This window comes from Ammospiza nelsoni, chromosome 14 (genome assembly GCF_027579445.1).
Source record: "Ammospiza nelsoni isolate bAmmNel1 chromosome 14, bAmmNel1.pri, whole genome shotgun sequence".
NCBI classification, from domain to species: domain Eukaryota; kingdom Metazoa; phylum Chordata; class Aves; order Passeriformes; family Passerellidae; genus Ammospiza; species Ammospiza nelsoni.
Genome location: NC_080646.1, coordinates 17,979,685 through 17,998,204, shown reverse-complemented (window position 1 = coordinate 17,998,204; position 18,520 = coordinate 17,979,685). Strand labels below are relative to the sequence as shown.

Below are 18,520 nucleotides of genomic sequence, written 5' to 3'. Positions count from 1 at the left end.
GGGCTTGGCGGCTGCTCCTCGCCGCCGCTTGGGTTTATTTTTAAACCCGTTGGCCCCGAGTGATTCACACGCTGCCTGTTCCCTGTTCCCTGCTCCCCGGCAAGTTTTACACGACCAAAATAGATGTTCTGGAAGGAACGGGCCACCCGGCAAAGCCGCGGCGGGGAGAGCGGGGCGCTCCCGGGATCCCGGCCCGTCCGGGGCTGGAAACGTCACTGAGCCACCTCCGTGAGGGCGGGTTTGGGAAAATGCTGGTGCAGACACCCCGGGAAATGGGATCATGGGGGATGTTTAACCTGGATCACACCAGGCTTCAGTATTGGGGTCCTCCGTGGGTATCCCAAGCCCTGGGGGCTCTCACACCTGGTTATGGGGGAAAGGGAGCCCAGCAAGGCAGAAGGGAGGGTGGAATGAGGGCAGGGAATGGGATAGCATCATCTGTGGGAACAGAGCAACATTCTTTTGAACAGAACACCCATCCCAAAGCCAGGGTCCTGCTTGCCCCAGCCCTGCTGGCAGCAGCTCCCTGCAGTAACAAAAGCACCCAGCCAAAGTACCACGTTACAGCACGTTGGGAAGGGAAAAAAATGAAAAAAATCTGATTTGTAAAAATAGGAGGCAGTAATAACTGTTAATTCACTATTTTTAATTTCAATTTCAGTCATGAAAGGTTTCCAGCTATAACAGTGCATCTCACTCACTTAAGACCAAGACACACATAAAACAGTCCCAGCCAGCCGGGATTTCTCCCTGACAGATTCCCTGCTTTCAGCTGAATGCCGTTTCCAGCACGGCAATCCCAGCCATGGAAGGACAACAATCACACCTGTCCCAGATCTGTGGGACAGCAGCAACACTGGTTTCTTCTCCAAGGTAAACACCATTGAAACCAACCCCTCTGGATGGAGGAGACCTGGAGCTGAGCTTCCCACCCTGAGAGTAACAGAGCAGGAGGAGGATGGGTCAGATGGCCAAATTCCAGGCAGAGGTGACAGCCTGAAGAGCTGAGCAGAGATTTTGTAGTGTCCATGCACCACTCAGCAGATTTGCAAGGGCGCCTCAGAGGGGCTCCAGGGTGTCATCTGCTGAGGAAAAGTCACAGGAGGTGGCAGCAACCAGGGTTTAGTGCAGCAGAGGTGGTGGCTTGCAGGCCTGGCCATCAGAGGAGACAGAAGGGACAAGGACAGGACCTCACAGCACAATGTGACTGCAGAAGCAAACCCTGGGACAACAGCAGAGGCTAAGCACAGTTCATCCAGCTGAGCAGGCACCCTGCAAACTCCAGAGCTGCCAGGATGATGCTTTTCCAATAGCATCTCTGGAGCAAGCCCTACCCATCTCCTGCTAACCCTTGCACAGTGTCCCAAGCCCCAGATGAGCAGGAATAGGCACCTTTTTCCTCTTTGGGGTCATTTATTTATAGATTTAAAGAAATAAAAATAGAAAAAGAGGTAAAAAGTGCATGCTGAGGCAAAAGAAATGTTCATTGTAATGAAGCCAGAGCAGAGGGTGGGGTGGGAAGGGGTCCCTCTGCCCTTCTGAGGGGGGAACACTCCTCCTGCATGCACAGAGACAGGGCAGTGGGGCTCTCCTTCAAACCTCGTCAAATTCATGCTCACAGTATCCAACGTAGAGAGGCTGTGCCTGGACACCACGCCTGGGAAGAGAACAGAAGGATGGCATCAGGGAGAGGGCACACGCAGAGACACCACCAGGTCTGAGGGTGTCCAGTGGCACAGGGTGGCTGTGGGTGTCCCGTTTCAGGTGTGACAAGGAGAGAGTGGTTTTCATCCTGTGCTTATAAACTCAGTTTTTTGCTCATGTGTGGGAGCACGGGGTGAGGACAGGTTTCCTGGGGAAGCTGGTGCTGCAGGAGGAGCGGCAAGAGCTGACAAGTCCCCTCCTTCCTCAGCACAAAGCCCTCTCCTCGCCAGAGCCACCAGCCCACGCCAGCAGCAGGAGCGCTCCTCCAGCGCTGCACAAAGCAAGCTCTGCCCACGCACAGGCAGCACAAAACCCAGGGCTTTCCAGAGGAACAAGGGTCATTTTGCAGCAGGGCAAGCCCCTCTCCCTCCTGCCCTCCCAGGGTTGAGCCCAGAGCAGCAGGGCAAGGGTGTTGCCCCAGGATGGTTACCCGAGCAGCGTGCAGCGGAACTCCGCCAGCCGGGCGTACGCGTCCTGCACGTTCCCAACAGTCTCATTGCTCCAGAGTCTCTCAGCTACGGCCCCAGCTCTTGGCCTTGAAGACAAGGGACAGGCAGTCAGGACAGGGGGGAGCTCACAAGATTCTTACCTGAAGCCCTGAACTCCCAAGCACTTTCCTAACCAGTGTCCTTCCACACACAAAGGCTTCAGAGTATCCCAAGATCCGTTCCTGGACATGTGCCCATCAGGAGCAGACCAGGGTGACAGCACAGAGGGGTGTTAAACACAACCTGGTTGCAGCAGCAGGTTGTTACAGCTTTGCAAACTCCCATTTCAGCCCAGTGAAGCTGTTACCAGCACAGGGAGGACAGGGACAGTCACCATGTGCAGACCAAACCCATGAGTTCAGCCCACGACACTCGATGGCAAAGAAAAGGGATGCAAGCCCAGCCCCACACAACCCAAGGGACCTCCCTGTGGTCCCTCTTACCAGAGCCTGGGTGTCAGGTTGGTGACATCCACATATTCACCCCACATGCAGGCCTCGCCACCGATCACCAGGGCCTTCTGCTTAGGGCTGCCTGTGGAGGGGACAGCAAAACAGCCACTCCTGGCACTGCACCTGAGTGCCAAGGCAGCTGCCATGCAGAAAGGGGCACAGGGAACACACCTTCAAACATCAAGGGCTCCACCTTATAGGCTTTTATCCAGTCCTGCCCGTAGGAGATGCGGTTGAGGTACCAGGGAGCAGAGAGCAGAGCCCTGTAGCCAGACCTGGTGACATTGGCGATCTCGTTCAGGTACTGCAGGTCATTCTCCTTCCACACATGGATGATGGTGTCAGGCCTCAGCTGAGGAGCACAGGTGAACACAGGGTAGGGATCAGTGCAGTGACAGGAGCATCACCTGCTCCCCTGAGCAGAGTGCCCTGACCCCTCCACACCCCCAAAAGGAAGCTGAGGCAGACTTAGGCTTCATTTCTGAGCCACTCCCCATCTGGTTTGCAGGAACATTTGCAGTGTGTCCTGGGAAGGGTTAAAACCTGCACCCTAGAGCAAGCAGAGCATTGGCAGCGGTGTGACAAAGCCAAGATGAGGGCAGCTCACTGGCAGCACCATCTTGAGACCGACCACACTCCCATTGCAGAGTAACACCCACCAGCCCCAGAGCACACAGTGTGTCAGGGGGTGCTGGCACTGTTCACCCCAGCACAGCCCCCCCCAGAGCACACAGTGTGTCAGGGGGTGCTGGCACTGCTCACCCAGCACAGGCAGCTCTCACCTTCACGTCGTTGTCAAACACCTCCTGCCACACAATATAACCTTTGCCAAGGGAAGAGACGATGTCCAGAAGCCTGGAGGGGGAAAAGTACCAAGTTTTGGGTGATCTCACTGATTTCCCTCTTTGGTGGTTACATACAGCCTAAGGAGCAGCACAGATATTCCCAACACCCTCAGCAGGATGTGGAGGTGCTTCTGAAGGAGAAGAGAAAGAGCACAGCCCCTTATGGGGCTTCTTTCTCCTCAGCCCCAGGCTTTTTTGTGGTCAGTCTCCCACTAAAATGTTCCCTTTTGGGGTCAGGGAGACATGACCAACAGGGAAGCTCCTGGAAAGGACATCTGGTGTCCCCAGGACAGGAGACATTTGAGCTGGTCACACAGTGCAGCAGCAGGCCCTGGATGTCCTGTCCTTACCTCTGGATGTAGAAAGACTCTAATTTTTTGTAATCTTGACCAAAGCCCATCTGAACCATGAAAGCACGGATTTCTGGATTGGATTTCCTGTGCACCAAAGAGAAGAAATAAAACCATTGCAACCTTAGCTTTGCAGTAAGGTCAAGGCATGGTCAAGACCCTCCCACATCAGTCCAAGGCTTACCCAGGTATTCCAGACCTGTGGCTGGACCATCACCAGCACCAGCAGCTCCCTACATTCAGCATCACCATGAGCACAGAAATCCCAAAAATCCCAAGCACCACCACTACCCCTGCCCTGGGAGACCAGGACACCAAAGCTCATGACCAAAAATCTATGGGCTGAGACTCCAGTCCCAAATACTTACCCCCAGCCCCCATCCAGACTGATCTCAAACTCACCAGCACGTGAAATCCACCTCATCACCACCGAGGTGGAGATAGAAGTCTGGGAACACAGCGCTGATCTCTTGGAACAAACTGGTCACAAACTGGTAGGTGCTGTTAACAATGGGGTTGATGGGCCCATAGACTCCAGAAGGACCCTGGCCCACATAGCAGGGAGTCAGGAGGCCTGGAGCACCTGATGATAACAAATGCAGGATGGTGAGGAAGGGGCAAAGTGTGGCCATATCATCCTCTACAATGCCCCTCAATCCACAACTTAGGGCCTGTCAGGGGACAGGAATGGAGGGACAGCCACAGTTCCAGCTGTCACCACACACACGGAGAATTCTAACATGGGCCCTGTCATTTGGAGGCAGGGAAAGGAGAGAAAAAAACAGTGGAATGTTATCCTGGAGCTTCTTGCACTTCTAGACATAGGAGACACAGTCCCTGGAGTAGATAGCAGTGTGTCAGGACTGGGACACAGCTGAGCAGAGCAAGGAAGCTTGGCCAGCTGCACCCTCAGTTAAACACAAGATCTTTGCAATAAGCCATGATCTTAGTTTTGAAAGCCATGATCTTAGTTTTGAAAGAGCAGATGCTCCCATAAAAAAAACACCCAGCTTGGACCCAAGAAAAGATGGAAATGTTTCCCTTTGAATTTTGCTCTTGAAGTTGGACCACTGGGTCCCACATCCCCCAAAAAACGGTTTGCTCCTCATCAAAGGCAGCCTGTGGGACACTGCTGCCCACACCCAGCTTTTAGGGTGCAGACTGAAGCACCCATTCCTGCCCCTGGGACAGCTCCAAGTCTCCTCAGGGCAGCAGCAGGCAGGGTGTGCTCCTCACCTGGCCCCCAGGAGAGCGTGTGGCCGGGGGTGTCGAACTCGGCGATGACTCGGATGCCGCGCAGCCGCGCGTACTCGATGACACTGCGCACGTCGCTGGCTGTGTACACGTGGGTCATGGCATTGAAGGCCCCCTGGGACACAGGAAAGCTCAGCGCCTTGCTCAGGAGCAGAGGCAGGGATCTGCTCATCTGAACTGGGCTTTACATGGTGATCATTACCTGCTTGCTGAGCTCTGGGAACGTGGAACTCTCATAGGGGAATGATGGGTCGTCCACAATGTGCCAGTGAAACACATTGAACTTGTTGTAAGCCATGACGTCCTGGGAAGGAACAAGACAAAGATGAACATGTCCCATCCCTTCTGAAAGGTCACCCAGCTTGACACAGATAGAGAACAAGGTCCTCCAGCTCCAGAAGGACAAGGCAGAGTCCCTAAATGCTACCCAGGATCCAAGAGAGATTCAGACACCTCTCTCTAAACACAAAAGTTGCACAGGGTCGGAATACTTCTGCTTAGTAAAATCCCAGTTCTCCCTGTAACTGAGCCACTGGTGGAGATCTGGGAGTTTTATTCTGCTTGGGATGAGCAGAGAACCAGCACCCACCCTTGCCAGTGTTTTCCCTTGCCCTAGAAACAACTCAGCCCTGAAGAGTAACCTGGACTGCAGGGATCCAAAATATCTCAGAGTGTTCTTTTTAACAAAGGCAGCTGATAAATCACCCAAACAAGGGAGCTCAGTTGTCACAGGGGAAGGGACACCCAATTAAGCCATTTCATCTCCCAGCATGGATGTCCTACCAGAGTTTCCAGGATAGCTTTCAGAGGCAGGTAGTGACGAGAGGTGTCCAGCAACAGTCCCCGGTGAGGGAAGCGGGGAAAGTCCACAATTTCTGTCTCATTGATGTAGTACTGCACACAGAAGACACGAGGAAGATCTGAGCAGGATGTTGGACAAATGGCCATTAGCAAGAGACACTGAGGGTCACCATTGTCCCCAGGGCTGGCAGGACAGAGGTGCCCTCGCTGCCCAGAGTGCAGTGTCCAGAAAAAGCTGCAGCACTTCTTTACCCACTCAGAAGGCAGGGATCTGGCTGGATCCATGAATTTCCGCTTGGCCCTTGCCAAGGCCGTGCCCACTCATCCCAAGCATCCCAGCAACCTCAGTCTGTCCCCATGGGGGCTGGGGCACTATGGGGAGCTGCCTGCCCCCAGGGGATGAGGCCAGGACTCACCATGCCATTTTCATCTCTCCCAACAAGCTGGCTGAATGTTTCCAGGCCTGCAGGAAAACACACAGCCCCTTTGTCAGCACAGACACCCCCAAAGGAGCAGAGCTCAATTAACAAAGTCTATGGAAAGAGAGAGGCACTGGAGACATCCCCACAGGCCCGAGGCAGGGAGAGTGGGAATGCCCTGTGGGAAGCACAGCTCACCTCGGAGAGCTCCCCAGATGGTCTCTGCTGAGAGCAGCATGGAGCCTTTGGAGACAGACAGCTTATCTGAAAAACAGCATCAGGGGGATGTCCCACACTGCCACGACAGCACTGGGCAGGGCTCAGTACAGAACTGCACCCCCAGACCCCAGAGAACTGAATTTTGGCCCTCTCTTGCTGTTTTAATCCTCTCTCCACTGCTTTATCAGCACCCTCAGGAATGTCCCTCCTGCCCTGCCCCAGTGTCTCAACAGCAGGGAATTTATGCCCTCCCCAAATCCAAGGGTAACTGCACAGTGCTACTTCCCAGTGACAGGCACAGAAACAGCCACATTCCCTCTCACTCCCAACCCTGTCACTTACAGCTCTCGCTGGAGTCCAGGCTGGGAAACCCATCACAGCCTGGAGTGGAAACATAGACGAGAAGACTGGAGCAGGGTGTTTCCCAGGACGACTCATTCTCTGCAAAGGACACAGACCATGCACATCAACCCCATCCCAGCTCTTTTCCCTGCTTCCAAGCCTACCACCATCCTCCCAGCCCAGCTAGGGATGGAGGCAGACACAGGCACCCCTTCCTGCACCCCAAAACAGACACCACGGTGCTCAGCAGGGGTTAATTTCAACACAACCAAGCAGAACATGAGCTGATCCCAACCTGTGAGGAAGCCCACAAGGAAGCTTAAAGGAGCACACAAGAGAGGAGAAACATCAGAATACAGACTAGCAGCAGCCCCTGAAGTTTCCTGGACACCAGTCCTGGCTCTTGGCTAGTGAAAGCCTCTCCAGGAGGGTGAAGAGCTTCTTGTTTCCAAGATCTCCCGGCACTGCAAAAAACTACAAGCCCAAGAGCTCTGCTCTACCCAAACTTCTTGGAAAAGGGCAAAGAAAACGTGAATGTTTCCACCTTCTTTTTAAAAAGGGTGGAAAATGAAGCTGCTAAACTGGGCTGAGTTAGAGGCGATCAAAAGGTCTCACCCAGCTCAGAAAGCTCCCAGCTGACTTCACCTTCTGCAGAGCAGGTCCCAGGTGTAGCAGCCAGAGAAATGAACCCAGTCACATTTAGACCTCAAGCAGGAGCTCTGGGCACACTTCCCTAAGTGAAGAGCACTTCCAAGGATGCACAAGCCTGAATTCCCACTTGAGTCACTCCCCCATTCCAAATGGATACTCAACCTTCATTGGGGTACAATGGACTTAGAGCAGTCAGTTGCCGGAAGGAACATGGGGTGGCAGGGTGGGACCCTGCTCATCCCAGCCAAGGTCTGTACCTACACCCCACAGCATTCCCAAAACAGCCAAAGCTCAATGTGGTCACTGAAAATAAGGAGTTTGGCTTTGAATGAACCAAGAGCACCAAGTTTCCAGAGAGACTGTGGCACTGCCAGCATTTCAGAGAAATGCAGAGAGCCCCTGCTCCACAGCTCACAGGAGCTCACAGAAATCCCGATTTCTCCATGAAGGGATGACGAAACCTCTGCAGAGAGAAGGAAAACAGCTTGAAGCCAGCCCTGTTTTGAGCTTTCCTCTCGGCTGCAGACAAGCTGGTAGCCAAGGCAACCTCACAGATGTGCAAGCAGCACAGCAAGACCTGCTCCCTCCGCTCGGGAAGGCGGCTGCTCACCGGGAACAGCCGCTCTCAGGCCTGGCAGCACTCATTCTGCTGAGGAGCCCCCACAGAATTGGTCCCACCATCACACACCGTGTTTGAACCTGCTGGCTGAGGTGCTTCCCAACCCAAACACGGCCCCCAAAGCCAAGGTGCAGACAGACATCACCACCAACCACACCTGCAAGGCAGCCCAGCCAGAAAATGCTTTCTGCCATTTATTTCCTCTATTAATACAAATTATTTCCTTTCATCCAAGGTTTCCACTGCCTGTTCTTACTAACCACCCATGCAGAAAAAAACAACCAAAAAAAAAAAAAAAAAAAACCTGAAGGAAAAGAGGGGAAAAAAGGCCTTAAAATAATTTGTGTAGCTTGAACATCAGAAAGCAGGGCATATGGAAAGTGATGAGTGTGAGCTGGATCTTGTGATCGCAGTGTTGCTCCAAGTAATTTGATGGTCACATTTCCCCTCTGAGTGGAACAGGAGAGCGTGAATAATTAGATCAGCTGTTTTTAGTTCCTAGCAGCAAAAGAGAACCAAGAGGAGTCTTTCTGGCTCTCAAATCAAAATTTATTTCTACTTCTACTCACAAGAGTTGAAGAAATAAAATAAGCCAAAGGGTTCTCTGTTTCAAACCTGCTTTTTTCAAAGTATGATGTACTCAAGACAAAGCCAAGCGGCTTCCAACACTGCCACCCTTCTCTGCTTTGATCAGCAGCGACAGAGTTCACACTGACATTTAAAACACTCGGGAGCAGAGTTACTAGCTCTTTTTGATGAATGAAGTGCTTCATACTCCCTGCATATAGCACTTCAGGCTGCAGCAGACCCACGCAGCTACTGAGCGTCCCTGCATGTCGGCTCCACAGCCAAGAGATTTCCTGCAGCTCATCCCAGGCAAGCAATGGGTGCTGTCATGAAGAAGTCTGGGTTCAAGAAACCTTTAGAGCCTGTCCTATAGCAAATCCAGACTCTCAAAGCTTTTGCCTTTCCTCATCTTACCCTACAATTTCAGGATTAATCCAGGAGCTAATCCCTCCCTGGCAGAAAAGCCATGCTGCCTCAGGACTTTCAGCAGCTCCACTTTGGCAGAGGTGTCCTGTGGCACAAGTATGTACTTGGAAGAACACACACAAAGCAGCAAGTCTTTCCTCAAGGTGAGACCTCACACAGGCCACCGAGAGCTGCTACGACTGAGAACAGCCAAGACTGAGCAGTAACCCTGAAGCAGGAATGGCTGCAAGACTGGGAGCAGCTCTCCCTGCAGCCACAAGAGAAGGAAGTGAAATGAGAGATTAACACTACCTGGAGGAAGCAAAAAATGAAATAGAGAAAACTCTTGATAGCGAGAGCCGAAATCCTGGCAGAAGGACAACTAGTGCCGTGCCAAACTCGATTAGATTCCTTCCACACGTGCCATAGGCATTGCTCTCCAAATCCCAACCCATCGCTGCCCTTGCCACCAGACTCCATCCAAGCCACAACTCCCACCCCACCTGCCGCCGCAGAACTAAGGGGAGGCACACGGCCACCAAACCCCGCGGTCTGACCCCAAAATTAGGAGGGTGTGGGGGGCTGTTTAAGCTCAAAGCCACGGAGAAAAAGGGTCAGCGCCCGCCGCGGCCCTCACCGGTGGCACGGCCGAAGAGCAGCGGCCAGTACCGCTGGAACGCGGCGTCCAGCACGGCGCAGCCCGGCCCCACGGCCGAGCCGTCCGCCACGGCGAAGCGGAACCGGCGGGCCGGCACCGGACAGCGGCCGCCGCCGGGCGGGAAGCTCTGGGCCTGGGGCTGCGGCCACACGGCCCCCGCCGGGCCCGGCAGCAGCAGCGGCGGGAGCAGCAGCAGCCGGAGCAGCGACAGCTGCAGCGCCCGCGCCGCCGCCATGTCGCGCCCGAGCCTGAGGGAGGCGGCACCGCCCGACAGCGGGGGGCCGGGCGGCCGCGAAATGGCAGCTCGGGCCCGCCCTCACGGCCTCCCCTCCGCTCTCCCCTCAGCCCCACAACCTCCCCCGCCAGTCCGCCCTTCCCTCGTTCTCTTGTAATAAAGTTCGGAAACCCCTGCAGCTCCCCACTGAAAATAATTTCTGTCCCAGCCTTCAGGCTTTACAGCTCCCCCACCCCAGCCATGATTGCTGCCGTCAGGGAGCCTCAGCAGCCTGCCTCGGGGTTTGAGGAGGCTGAGGGTTTAAATCACGTATTTCACCCGTGCTGCTTTTGTGGAATCATGTAGTGTTTGGGCTGAAAGGGATCTTAAAGACTATTTAATTCCAGCCCCAGCCATGAGCAGGGACATCTTCCTCTGTCCCACCTTGCTCCAATCCCTGTGTCCAACCTGGCTTTGGACACTTCCAGGGATGGGGCACCTGCAGCTTCTCTGGGCAACCTACACCAGGGCCTCACCACCCTCATTGTAAATAAATTCTTCCTTGTATCTAACCTAACTAGACCTGTCTCAGTTTAAAACCAGCACCCCTTGCCCATGCTTTGGATCCACCTTTGGTTTAAGCATCTTCTGTTGGTGCTGTGTATTTTTATGAGCAATATATAAATCATCCTTTGCACAGATTTCCAAGGATATTTTATATGTGGCCAGTCAAATATTGATTGGGTTGTACAAATAAAAGGGGTTTATCCCATGGTGGATCCTCACAGTGAAGTGGTGCAGGGATGCTTCCTATGCAGGGCTTGGCTTTTCCAAGGAAAGCCTTAACCTCAGATGAACTCTATTTAATTTTGCTTCTTCCCTCCAGCTCTGCTTTCCTTAGCAATCCCCAACTCAAATAAGGGCCTTAAGCCCAGATCTTACCCATCTAATTGCCAGCACAAACCTGCAAGGGAACTCACTCCATCAAATTATTAAAAACCTGTTGTCCCAGAAAACTCCAAGGTATCAGGTGTGCTGGGAGACAAGCCAGAGGCATGGGAGCAAGCAGGAAATGAAACAAATGGCACAGGAGAAAGTGTGACAAGGGAGATGGCCCCATCACACAAGAGGAAAAACCATTCTCTGTGAGCAGGACAGAACTATGGAAAGGTCTGGTGGGGAATGGAAGGGATTGTCCCTCATGGGAGCAGTGTAGAGAGAACAGGATCAACAGGAAAAAAGCTTTTTGTAGGAAAAAAAAAACCACAAGAAGCTTGTTGTCAAAGGTTAGAATAGCACCAGCACAAAGCTGGGGACTGATGGAGAAAGAAAAAGAGCTGGGAAGACATGGAAGGGTTTCAGTGGGGCTGGGGAGAGATGGAGGGAGGTGCTCTCCAGTGCTGAAGGAGCCTGTGAGGTTCCAGTGAAGTTGTTGGGGGTGATGTGGAGGTGAAACAGTTGTGGGGAAATGAGGCACCAGGAGGAGATCACAGTCAGGTTTGGGTCTAAATGGGATTGTGGGAATTTAATGAGATTAGTGAAAATTTATAGGGAGCTCATGAGGAGCTCCTATCTCTAGGACTAAGGGTCACCTAGAGATAGAGAAGCTGGGCTCCATCAGGAAGGGGGTCAAAGAGAGCCAAATAGTGTTGCCATGAGCTCAACACCTACACAGCACTGCATCTTTCTTCTCCAGCTGTGTAAAACAGCATAGTCCATCTAATGGGAAGGTGAGCCAGGAGTCAAGGACAGGCACAGGTGGGTGTACCTCCACAGCCAGGCTAACAGAGCACAGGGCTGGACCAACAGCCCAGGTATCACCCAGAGAATTAAAGGCACCAAGGGAAGTCCAACATCAATTTAGGAATACCTAGGAGCAGGTAGTCTCATAGCAGAGATCAGGAACAATTGGTTGCCTGGATCTCAGATTGAATGGAGTTTATGGGGTTCATGGGTGGAGGTCCCAGGAGAGGGAACAATTGAAGGGGCAATTAAAACCTGTTGGTTCCCTCAGGCTCCTGACAATCATCCCTTGTTTTCCCTACAGAGGTGGCAGGACCCAAATTCAACACAATGGCTCATGCCAGGCTTCTTCCTCACTATTCTTCCAGGATTTTGTGGCCCTTCTCTATCTCTGTCCTCATCACAAAGCAGGAAGAGAGAACACCTGTATTCCAGCCTGTGTCAGACCTCTGGGAAAGTGGCCCCTGTCATTCCTTGTGTTCAAGTTTCCTGCTGCCAGTCTGCATAAAACCTCTGTGGTCTTGATCTGGGTTTGTTGCTTTTCTCTGTGCAAACTTCTGGAGCATCAGCTGTTACCACCATTTTCTGACTGTATTTGGTTGATTTCAGTATCTCTGGACTTGTCCTCAAGTAGTTTCACTGAATTAAAATTTCAGTGGAAGGAAAACCACCCCAAACAAGCCAGTTTGTTGCTGTCTTGCATCAGGCAATGTCAGGACTGTGCTTCCCAGCACATGAGACAGAACTGTGGGAGTGCCCTGGCTTGAGGCGAATTCTCATTTCAGCCTGGGGAGGATGGCATGTTTGCCAGCTTATGTAAAGCATTGTGATCAGAGCTTTCAGTCCAAATATTCCAGCCTTTCTACAGATTCAGTTGCTGATGCTATTTTAGGGGACCTGATGTCTCTGGGGGATGACTCATTGAAGTTCATCTGTAGCTGGCCAGCATTAATCCAGACTAACAGTCTGATTTTCAAGTGTTTCTTTACATAAAAAAAACTGCTTAAGTGTGTGTCTAACTGTGGAGCTTGGCTGGAAGAACCTGGTTTGCACTCTGTCCTGTGGCAGGCACAGAGCACCAGCAGCCTGAAGCTGCTGATGCTCTTCAGTAGCCCATCAATAACCAGCTCCTGGGCTCAGAGCAGATCTGCAGGTTGATAAAACCACCTGGGAGGCCTTTTCCAAGATACTTCAGCAAGGAACGTGCAGGGAGTGAACCCCAGGCAGCGTTGTACTGGCTTAGGTAACACTCTACACACCTGTCTGATGCAAAAGTTGGGACTTGCTGGGGGACTGCAAAAAACTGCTGTGCCAAGACATTGCTGGATTACCTGCTTGCTACCAGCAATGAATTTGGAAACAATCCAAATTAATTATTCTGATATAAATACCTGGCTGGTGTCACATTTGAGTCTTTCTGGTTTGTTTGACTTCAGGGCATGAAGGTGGCCTTTGGGTTATCAGTGCAGTTGCACCACAGCATTTTTAAAATATATAATTCCATTTATTATGCTACCTAACTCCCCATAATGTTGGCTGCTTCTGCATTTAACCAGGAGGGTGTTTTGCACACAGATTCTTCCTCTGATGAGAAGCCATTCATGAACACCTTCACAGGGCATGAGTTTTCTATTTGCTTTGCTCTTTGAGCCAACACTGTCCAGGAAAATTGCTCCTGAATGAAACAACTCCCAGCTCAAGGGACCTGTTGATGGTGTGGCTTTGGAAAACACAGATCATCTCCTGGAAATACCTCTAACCTGGATTTTGGCATCTCTTTCTGGGCAAAACTACTGTCTCCATTTGCTTGTTCACCTTCACTTTAGTCCTTGGTAAAATTATGATGGGATTTGGACTGCAAGCACAAGGGTTGCAGGGTTGAAGTGTCCTTACTTGTGGTGGTGATCTGGAGGGATTGTGGTCAGCATGTTCCAGGGCTTTTCAGGTGTGGACCCTCCTGTTGCACATCTTTGTATTTCAGGGATGATGTTGCTCGTCATCAAGCAGATGGGTGCTCACATTTAAACACCCAGCAGGAGCCCCCAGAGACATTTGGTGGAGCTTTAGCATGTGCACAAAGAGGATGCTAAACATGAGATGCTAAATCCACATCCAGGGGGTTTTCATCCAGCTGTAACAACTCACCCACGAGGAATCTTGATGTTTTGGGGGCCTAAAGCAAGCTGGTGTGTGGCAGGATGCTTTTGGAGGCACAGGGCTGCATTCCAGCACTTTTCAAAGCACAGGATAACTCATTTCCACATCCCTACCTTCCCAGCTAGACCACCACTTATCAATTTTACTATTTCAACAGTTATGAGCTTGAGACTGGAGTTTAAATCAAAAAGCTTGAAGTGAGATGTGTTCATCAGTGTGGAGGACTTGGTGTCCTGAGTCAAGCTCAGTCTGGTGGTGTTTCCCCTATTGATGTTATCACAGAGCTTTTTATCTTCTAGGTTATCTCCAGCTTGCACAGCTTTGGAGTGGTGATGTGAGGGGCTGTTCAGCCCATGCTCATGGTTGAGGTTGTTAAAGAGTGTGCAGACGCCCAAAATCAAACCCTAGGCATTGAGAAATCTTCTGGATTTCCTTTCTCCCAGCGTGGGAGCCCTGTGTGTCTCTGGTGATGGAGAAGAAAGGCTTTTTCCAGAGATCCTGCCTGCCTCAAGGAATGAGGGAGCAGGAAAGAGGCTGGGTGGGATGGGAGGTTCACCCTGAATCTGCAGGCGGTTTGTGGTGTGGGGCACCAGCACTTTCACAGCATTTTGGCATCACGAATCAGGGCTTGTCACGAGGAGATGCTGCAAGTTCTTGTGGAGGCTGAGTACATGTGGCTGCTGTCCCTGGCTGCTCCCAGTCACGGCTGTGGGGCTGAGCTGGAATCAATCAGAGCCTGTGGATGCGCCGTGACAAATTCCCCGTGCCCAGAGGCGACGCTCCCATAAATCCTGTAAGCACGTGCTTAACTTTGGGGAGCAAGGTGATTGCAAGGCAATATTTTATTCTTGTCAGCTTCAGTGTTAACAGTTACTAGAATCACTTGGGTAATTAAGCTCTTGCAAGAATAAAGTGAAAAAGCACCAGGTGTCTATGGAGATCTAAATCATTTTTCAGAGTGGGCAGAAGAGCAGTTTTTGGCTTTCCTCAAGTAGCTGGAGTCCTAAAATCCCCAGAGACAGTGCAGATCTCCTCCAAATGAGCTAAAGGCGGCAGCCCTGCTTTTCTCAGGTACCTTTTGCCAACCACCTACAAGGAAGTGGTGGGTGACCAGGGCTTCATATGTGACTGTTGGTTGGAAATTTCAAAATAAAGAAAGGCCTTTTGCAAAAGGCACGGCTAAAACTTCATTCCAAAGAGTATTTTTGAGATGTGTTATTGTAACTGTTGCTGGAGTAACCAGCTGCAAAATGCTGATGCCCATCTTGCAGTTGGGAAAGATAAGGCTGGAACTGCAGAAGGAGAACTGGTTTCCTTTATCTGTGGGATGTCATTGGGATGATCCCATCACTGTTTATAAATATTTATTACTGGGATCATAGAATCATAGCATGGTTTGGATAGGAAGGTAGGTCCCTACCCCTAAAGATCATTTTGTTTCACTCCCTGCCATGGACAGAGACACCTTCCACTATCCCAGGGTGCTCCAAGCCCTGTCCAGCCTGGCCTTGGACACTTCCATGGGCAGCCAGAGCTGCTCTGGGCATCCTGTGCCAGGGCCTCCACAGGGAAGAATTTTTCCCCTTTCTAACCCTGCCCTCTGGCAATGGAAGCCATTACCTGTGTCCTGTCCCTCCATTCCTTGTCTCCAGTCCCTCTCCAGCTCTCCTGGAGCCCCTTTAGGCACTGACAGGGGCTCTGAGGTGTCCCTGGAGCCTTCTCTTGTTCAGGTGAGCACCCCCAGCTCTCCCAGCCTGGCTCCAGAACCTCCTCTCTCTGGGCTCCATGCAAGGCTGTGGCCTGAGCTCTGCAGCCTTGGCCAGGGCTGTGGGGAGGTTCTTGGAGCACCCAGAGATGGGCAGTCCCTGCTCCCAGGAATAGCTCCTTCCCAAACACTCTCCTGGGTCTGTCCCTGAGGGGAAGGTCACCTCGGCCAAAGATTTTTGTGTCCAAAGCTGCCAAAATTCAATAAAGCCAAACCCCATTGTTTGGTCAGTGCCTTTCTTGGGGTCCCGTGGGCAGATGAGCAGCCCCAAAAAGGCTTGTACCTTGTCATTGTTGGCCAGGAGCTGGGCATGCCACCAGCTGGGCAGGACTAGCTCAGAGTCCCAGGGGGTGACACACAGTCCCCCTTGGGGATGAAGCGTGGGGTGAGCACCTGGAGCAACCACCTGAGCCCACACATGACGTGGGACCAGCCTGGCAGATGTCCAGATGGTGCATCTGGAGCTGAACCAAGTCAGGGCTACTTACATTTATGTAGGGCAGGATGATTAAAGCTCTGGCCTTCGCAATTCCACCTAAGTTGGGTAATTAGAGAACTGGCTTTATTGACTGGGTAGCATGGCATGAGGCAATGTGCATGCCCAGTCCACACCCCCTGTGTGATCTTGACCTGAGCAGAGCAGAGCTCAGGGAGCTGCTGTGTGTCGGAGGATGCAGCTGGGTACCCAGTGAGGGTTCTAGAGACATCTGCCAGGCCATGGGACACTTAATCTGCCTGGATCCCTGAGGGCACCTGCATGTGTAAACCCCTGTCACTGCAGCCATCATTATGTTGGGTTCCAGCAGGAAATAAACACCCTTTGGGATGTGGCTTCTAATTTTCTTCCTGTTTCACAAGGGATTTGTATGTGACAGAAGCAGGAAGCAGGATCCTGCTGCAGCAGATGACTCCTGTCCCAAAGAGCTGATGAAATTTGTCACACCTACACCGCATACTGCCCTGATGAATCTCATCTTCATCCAGGCAGAGTGGGTGAATAACGTCACCACATCCGAATGGCCCCACTTCACCCCGGCAAGAAATGATTCCCCAGGGCATGAGGAAGTGGAAGGTGAGCACCAGCGGGAGAAGGTAACCCTGGAGCCCTCCTGGGGCTGTGCCAGGCTCTCACATCCTTGCTGAACAGTGGTGGAGAGGGGGGAGCAGCTGGTTCTCCTCTGGGCCAGACTGCAGCCTTGTTTCCAAGCCAACCGGAGTTCTGTGAGCTCCCGAACGGCTGCAGACAATGAGCCCAGCAGCCTCCTCTATGTCAGACTGAGCACAGCTGATGCTGGAGGCAGAGAAGGCTGAGACAAAGGGTGCTCAGCCCCTGCAGCACCTCAGTGTTCATCCTGCCCTTTGTAGCAGCTCAGTGCTCAGGTGAGATGCTCTGGCAGGGATGAGACCACCTGAGAACGGCATTCCTGAACTGCCCAGGGCACTTGTCAACTCCAGGAGGTAAAAAAGTCTATCCCGGGTCTGGGGGTGAAACCACTCGTGTGTTCTCCTCTCTGCAAAATGCCAAATTAACAAAGAGTAAAGGGAATCAAGCCTGGCACCAGTGAAAACCCAGTAGTACCATCTTCACGGACTAGAAGGCAACAGTGGAGCTTGGAGACGTCACCTGGCACAGTAAGGTTCCCGCAGGGGCAGTGGGCTCATGCTTATCCCATGGAATGATTAGGAATTTCTGCTTGGAGGATCTCAGTGCAATTTTATTCTGATTTTGAGGCAGTGCAACCTATTTTCCTATACCTTTCCCTGACATTCCACTCACATTTGCATCACATTGTCCTCACAAGTCACTTGCCAGAGACCATTCAATTTAATGGTGGCACTGGGAGTTTTCTCCATGCTTGGCCCACAGCACACTTCATGAGGGCTTCATGCCCCAGCTCCACCTCATGTCCCATCACTGGGTGGGCAGAAGGAGAAGCTGGTGACACCCCAAACCTTCTGCTCCCCCACCCCCACCGCTTTATCAGGAACTGTAGGGATAGGACAGAGTAATGGGTACAAACTGAAAAAGGGAAAATTTAAGTTACATATTGGGGAGAAATTCCTCCCTGTGAGGGTGAGCAGGCCCTGGCACAGGGTGCCTAGAGCAGCTGTGGCTGCCCCTGGATCCCTGGAAGTGTCCAAGGCTGGGTTGGACGGGGCTTGGAGCAATCTGGCATAGTGGAAGGTGTCCCTGCTCATGGCAGGGGGTGGAATGAGATGAGATTTAAGGTCCATTCCAACCACTTAATATTGTGTAGCACCAGGAGTAACTGAGGGAGCTGGGGGGGCTCAGCCTGGGGAAAAGGTGGCTCAGGAGGGACCTTCTGGCTCTGCACAACTCCCTGACAGGAGGGGGCAGCTGGGGAGGTTGGGCTCTGCTCTCAGGGGACAGGAAACTGGACAAGAGGAGATGTCCTCAAGCTGTGCCAGGGGAGGCTCAGGTTGGACATCAGGAGAAATTTCTCCATGGAAAGGGTTGTCAGGCATTGGATAGGGACATAGTGGAGTCCCCATCCGTGGAGGTGTCAAGGAAGGACTGGATGTGGCACTCAGTGCCGTGGCCTGGCTGACAGCATCTTGTTGGGTCTCAGGTTGGAGTCGATGCTTTCGGAGGTCTTTTCCACCCCGGTGGGTGCGGTGATTCCGCGCTGGTTCCCTGCCGCACCCACCCTGGCGCCGCGCCACACTCAACATGGCGGCGCGGGCATGAGGCGGGCGGGGGCTGGCTGGGGGCGTGTCGCGCACCCAAGATGGCGGCGGCGGCGGGCGGGGTGAGATGGCGGCGGGCGCGCAGGCGCGGGCGGGCGGCGGTGACGCGCGGGGCGCGCGGTGACGGAGCGCGGCGGCCGCGGCCCTTTGTTGGCGGC

The 18,520-nt window shown here is 52.6% G+C and overlaps 1 protein-coding gene across 3 annotated transcripts; it reads right to left on the bottom strand.

Annotated features, from left to right (window-relative positions):
* Positions 1-625: 625 nt before the first annotated feature.
* Positions 626-10,009, bottom strand: HEXA (hexosaminidase subunit alpha). 3 transcript variants are annotated; one of them, XM_059482116.1, is made up of 15 exons: positions 9,754-9,874; positions 6,875-6,973; positions 6,512-6,577; positions 6,311-6,357; positions 5,877-5,987; positions 5,296-5,397; positions 5,076-5,208; positions 4,242-4,422; positions 3,840-3,926; positions 3,427-3,499; positions 2,816-2,996; positions 2,636-2,726; positions 2,135-2,239; positions 1,600-1,657; positions 626-933 (listed from the first exon to the last, which is right to left on the bottom strand). In XM_059482116.1, exons 3-15 carry the CDS (start codon positions 6,549-6,551, stop codon positions 769-771), a joined length of 1,374 nt encoding a protein of 457 aa, XP_059338099.1. In that variant the 5' UTR covers positions 6,552-6,577; positions 6,875-6,973; positions 9,754-9,874; the 3' UTR covers positions 626-768. The 3 variants fall into 3 exon arrangements, with proteins under 3 accessions (XP_059338099.1, XP_059338100.1, XP_059338098.1); XM_059482117.1 differs by lacking the exon at positions 626-933 and adding an exon at positions 940-1,222; XM_059482115.1 differs by lacking the exon at positions 626-933 and having other exon boundaries at positions 1,394-1,657; positions 9,754-10,009.
* Between the last annotated feature and the right edge of the window lie 8,511 nt (positions 10,010-18,520).

Bases quoted from the DNA above. Each gene is read 5' to 3' on its own strand.
- HEXA (XM_059482115.1), bottom strand. From the start codon at position 10,009: ATGGCGGCGGCGCGGGCGCTGCAGCTGTCGCTGCTCCGGCTGCTGCTG. The intron at 3,500-3,839 runs GTAAGGACAGGA...TTCCCCCTCCAG, and splicing joins GAGTCTTTCTACATCCAGAG to GCTTCTGGACATCGTCTCTT. The intron at 2,727-2,815 runs GTGTGTTCCCTG...TCCCCTCCACAG, and splicing joins GGAGCCCTTGATGTTTGAAG to GCAGCCCTAAGCAGAAGGCC.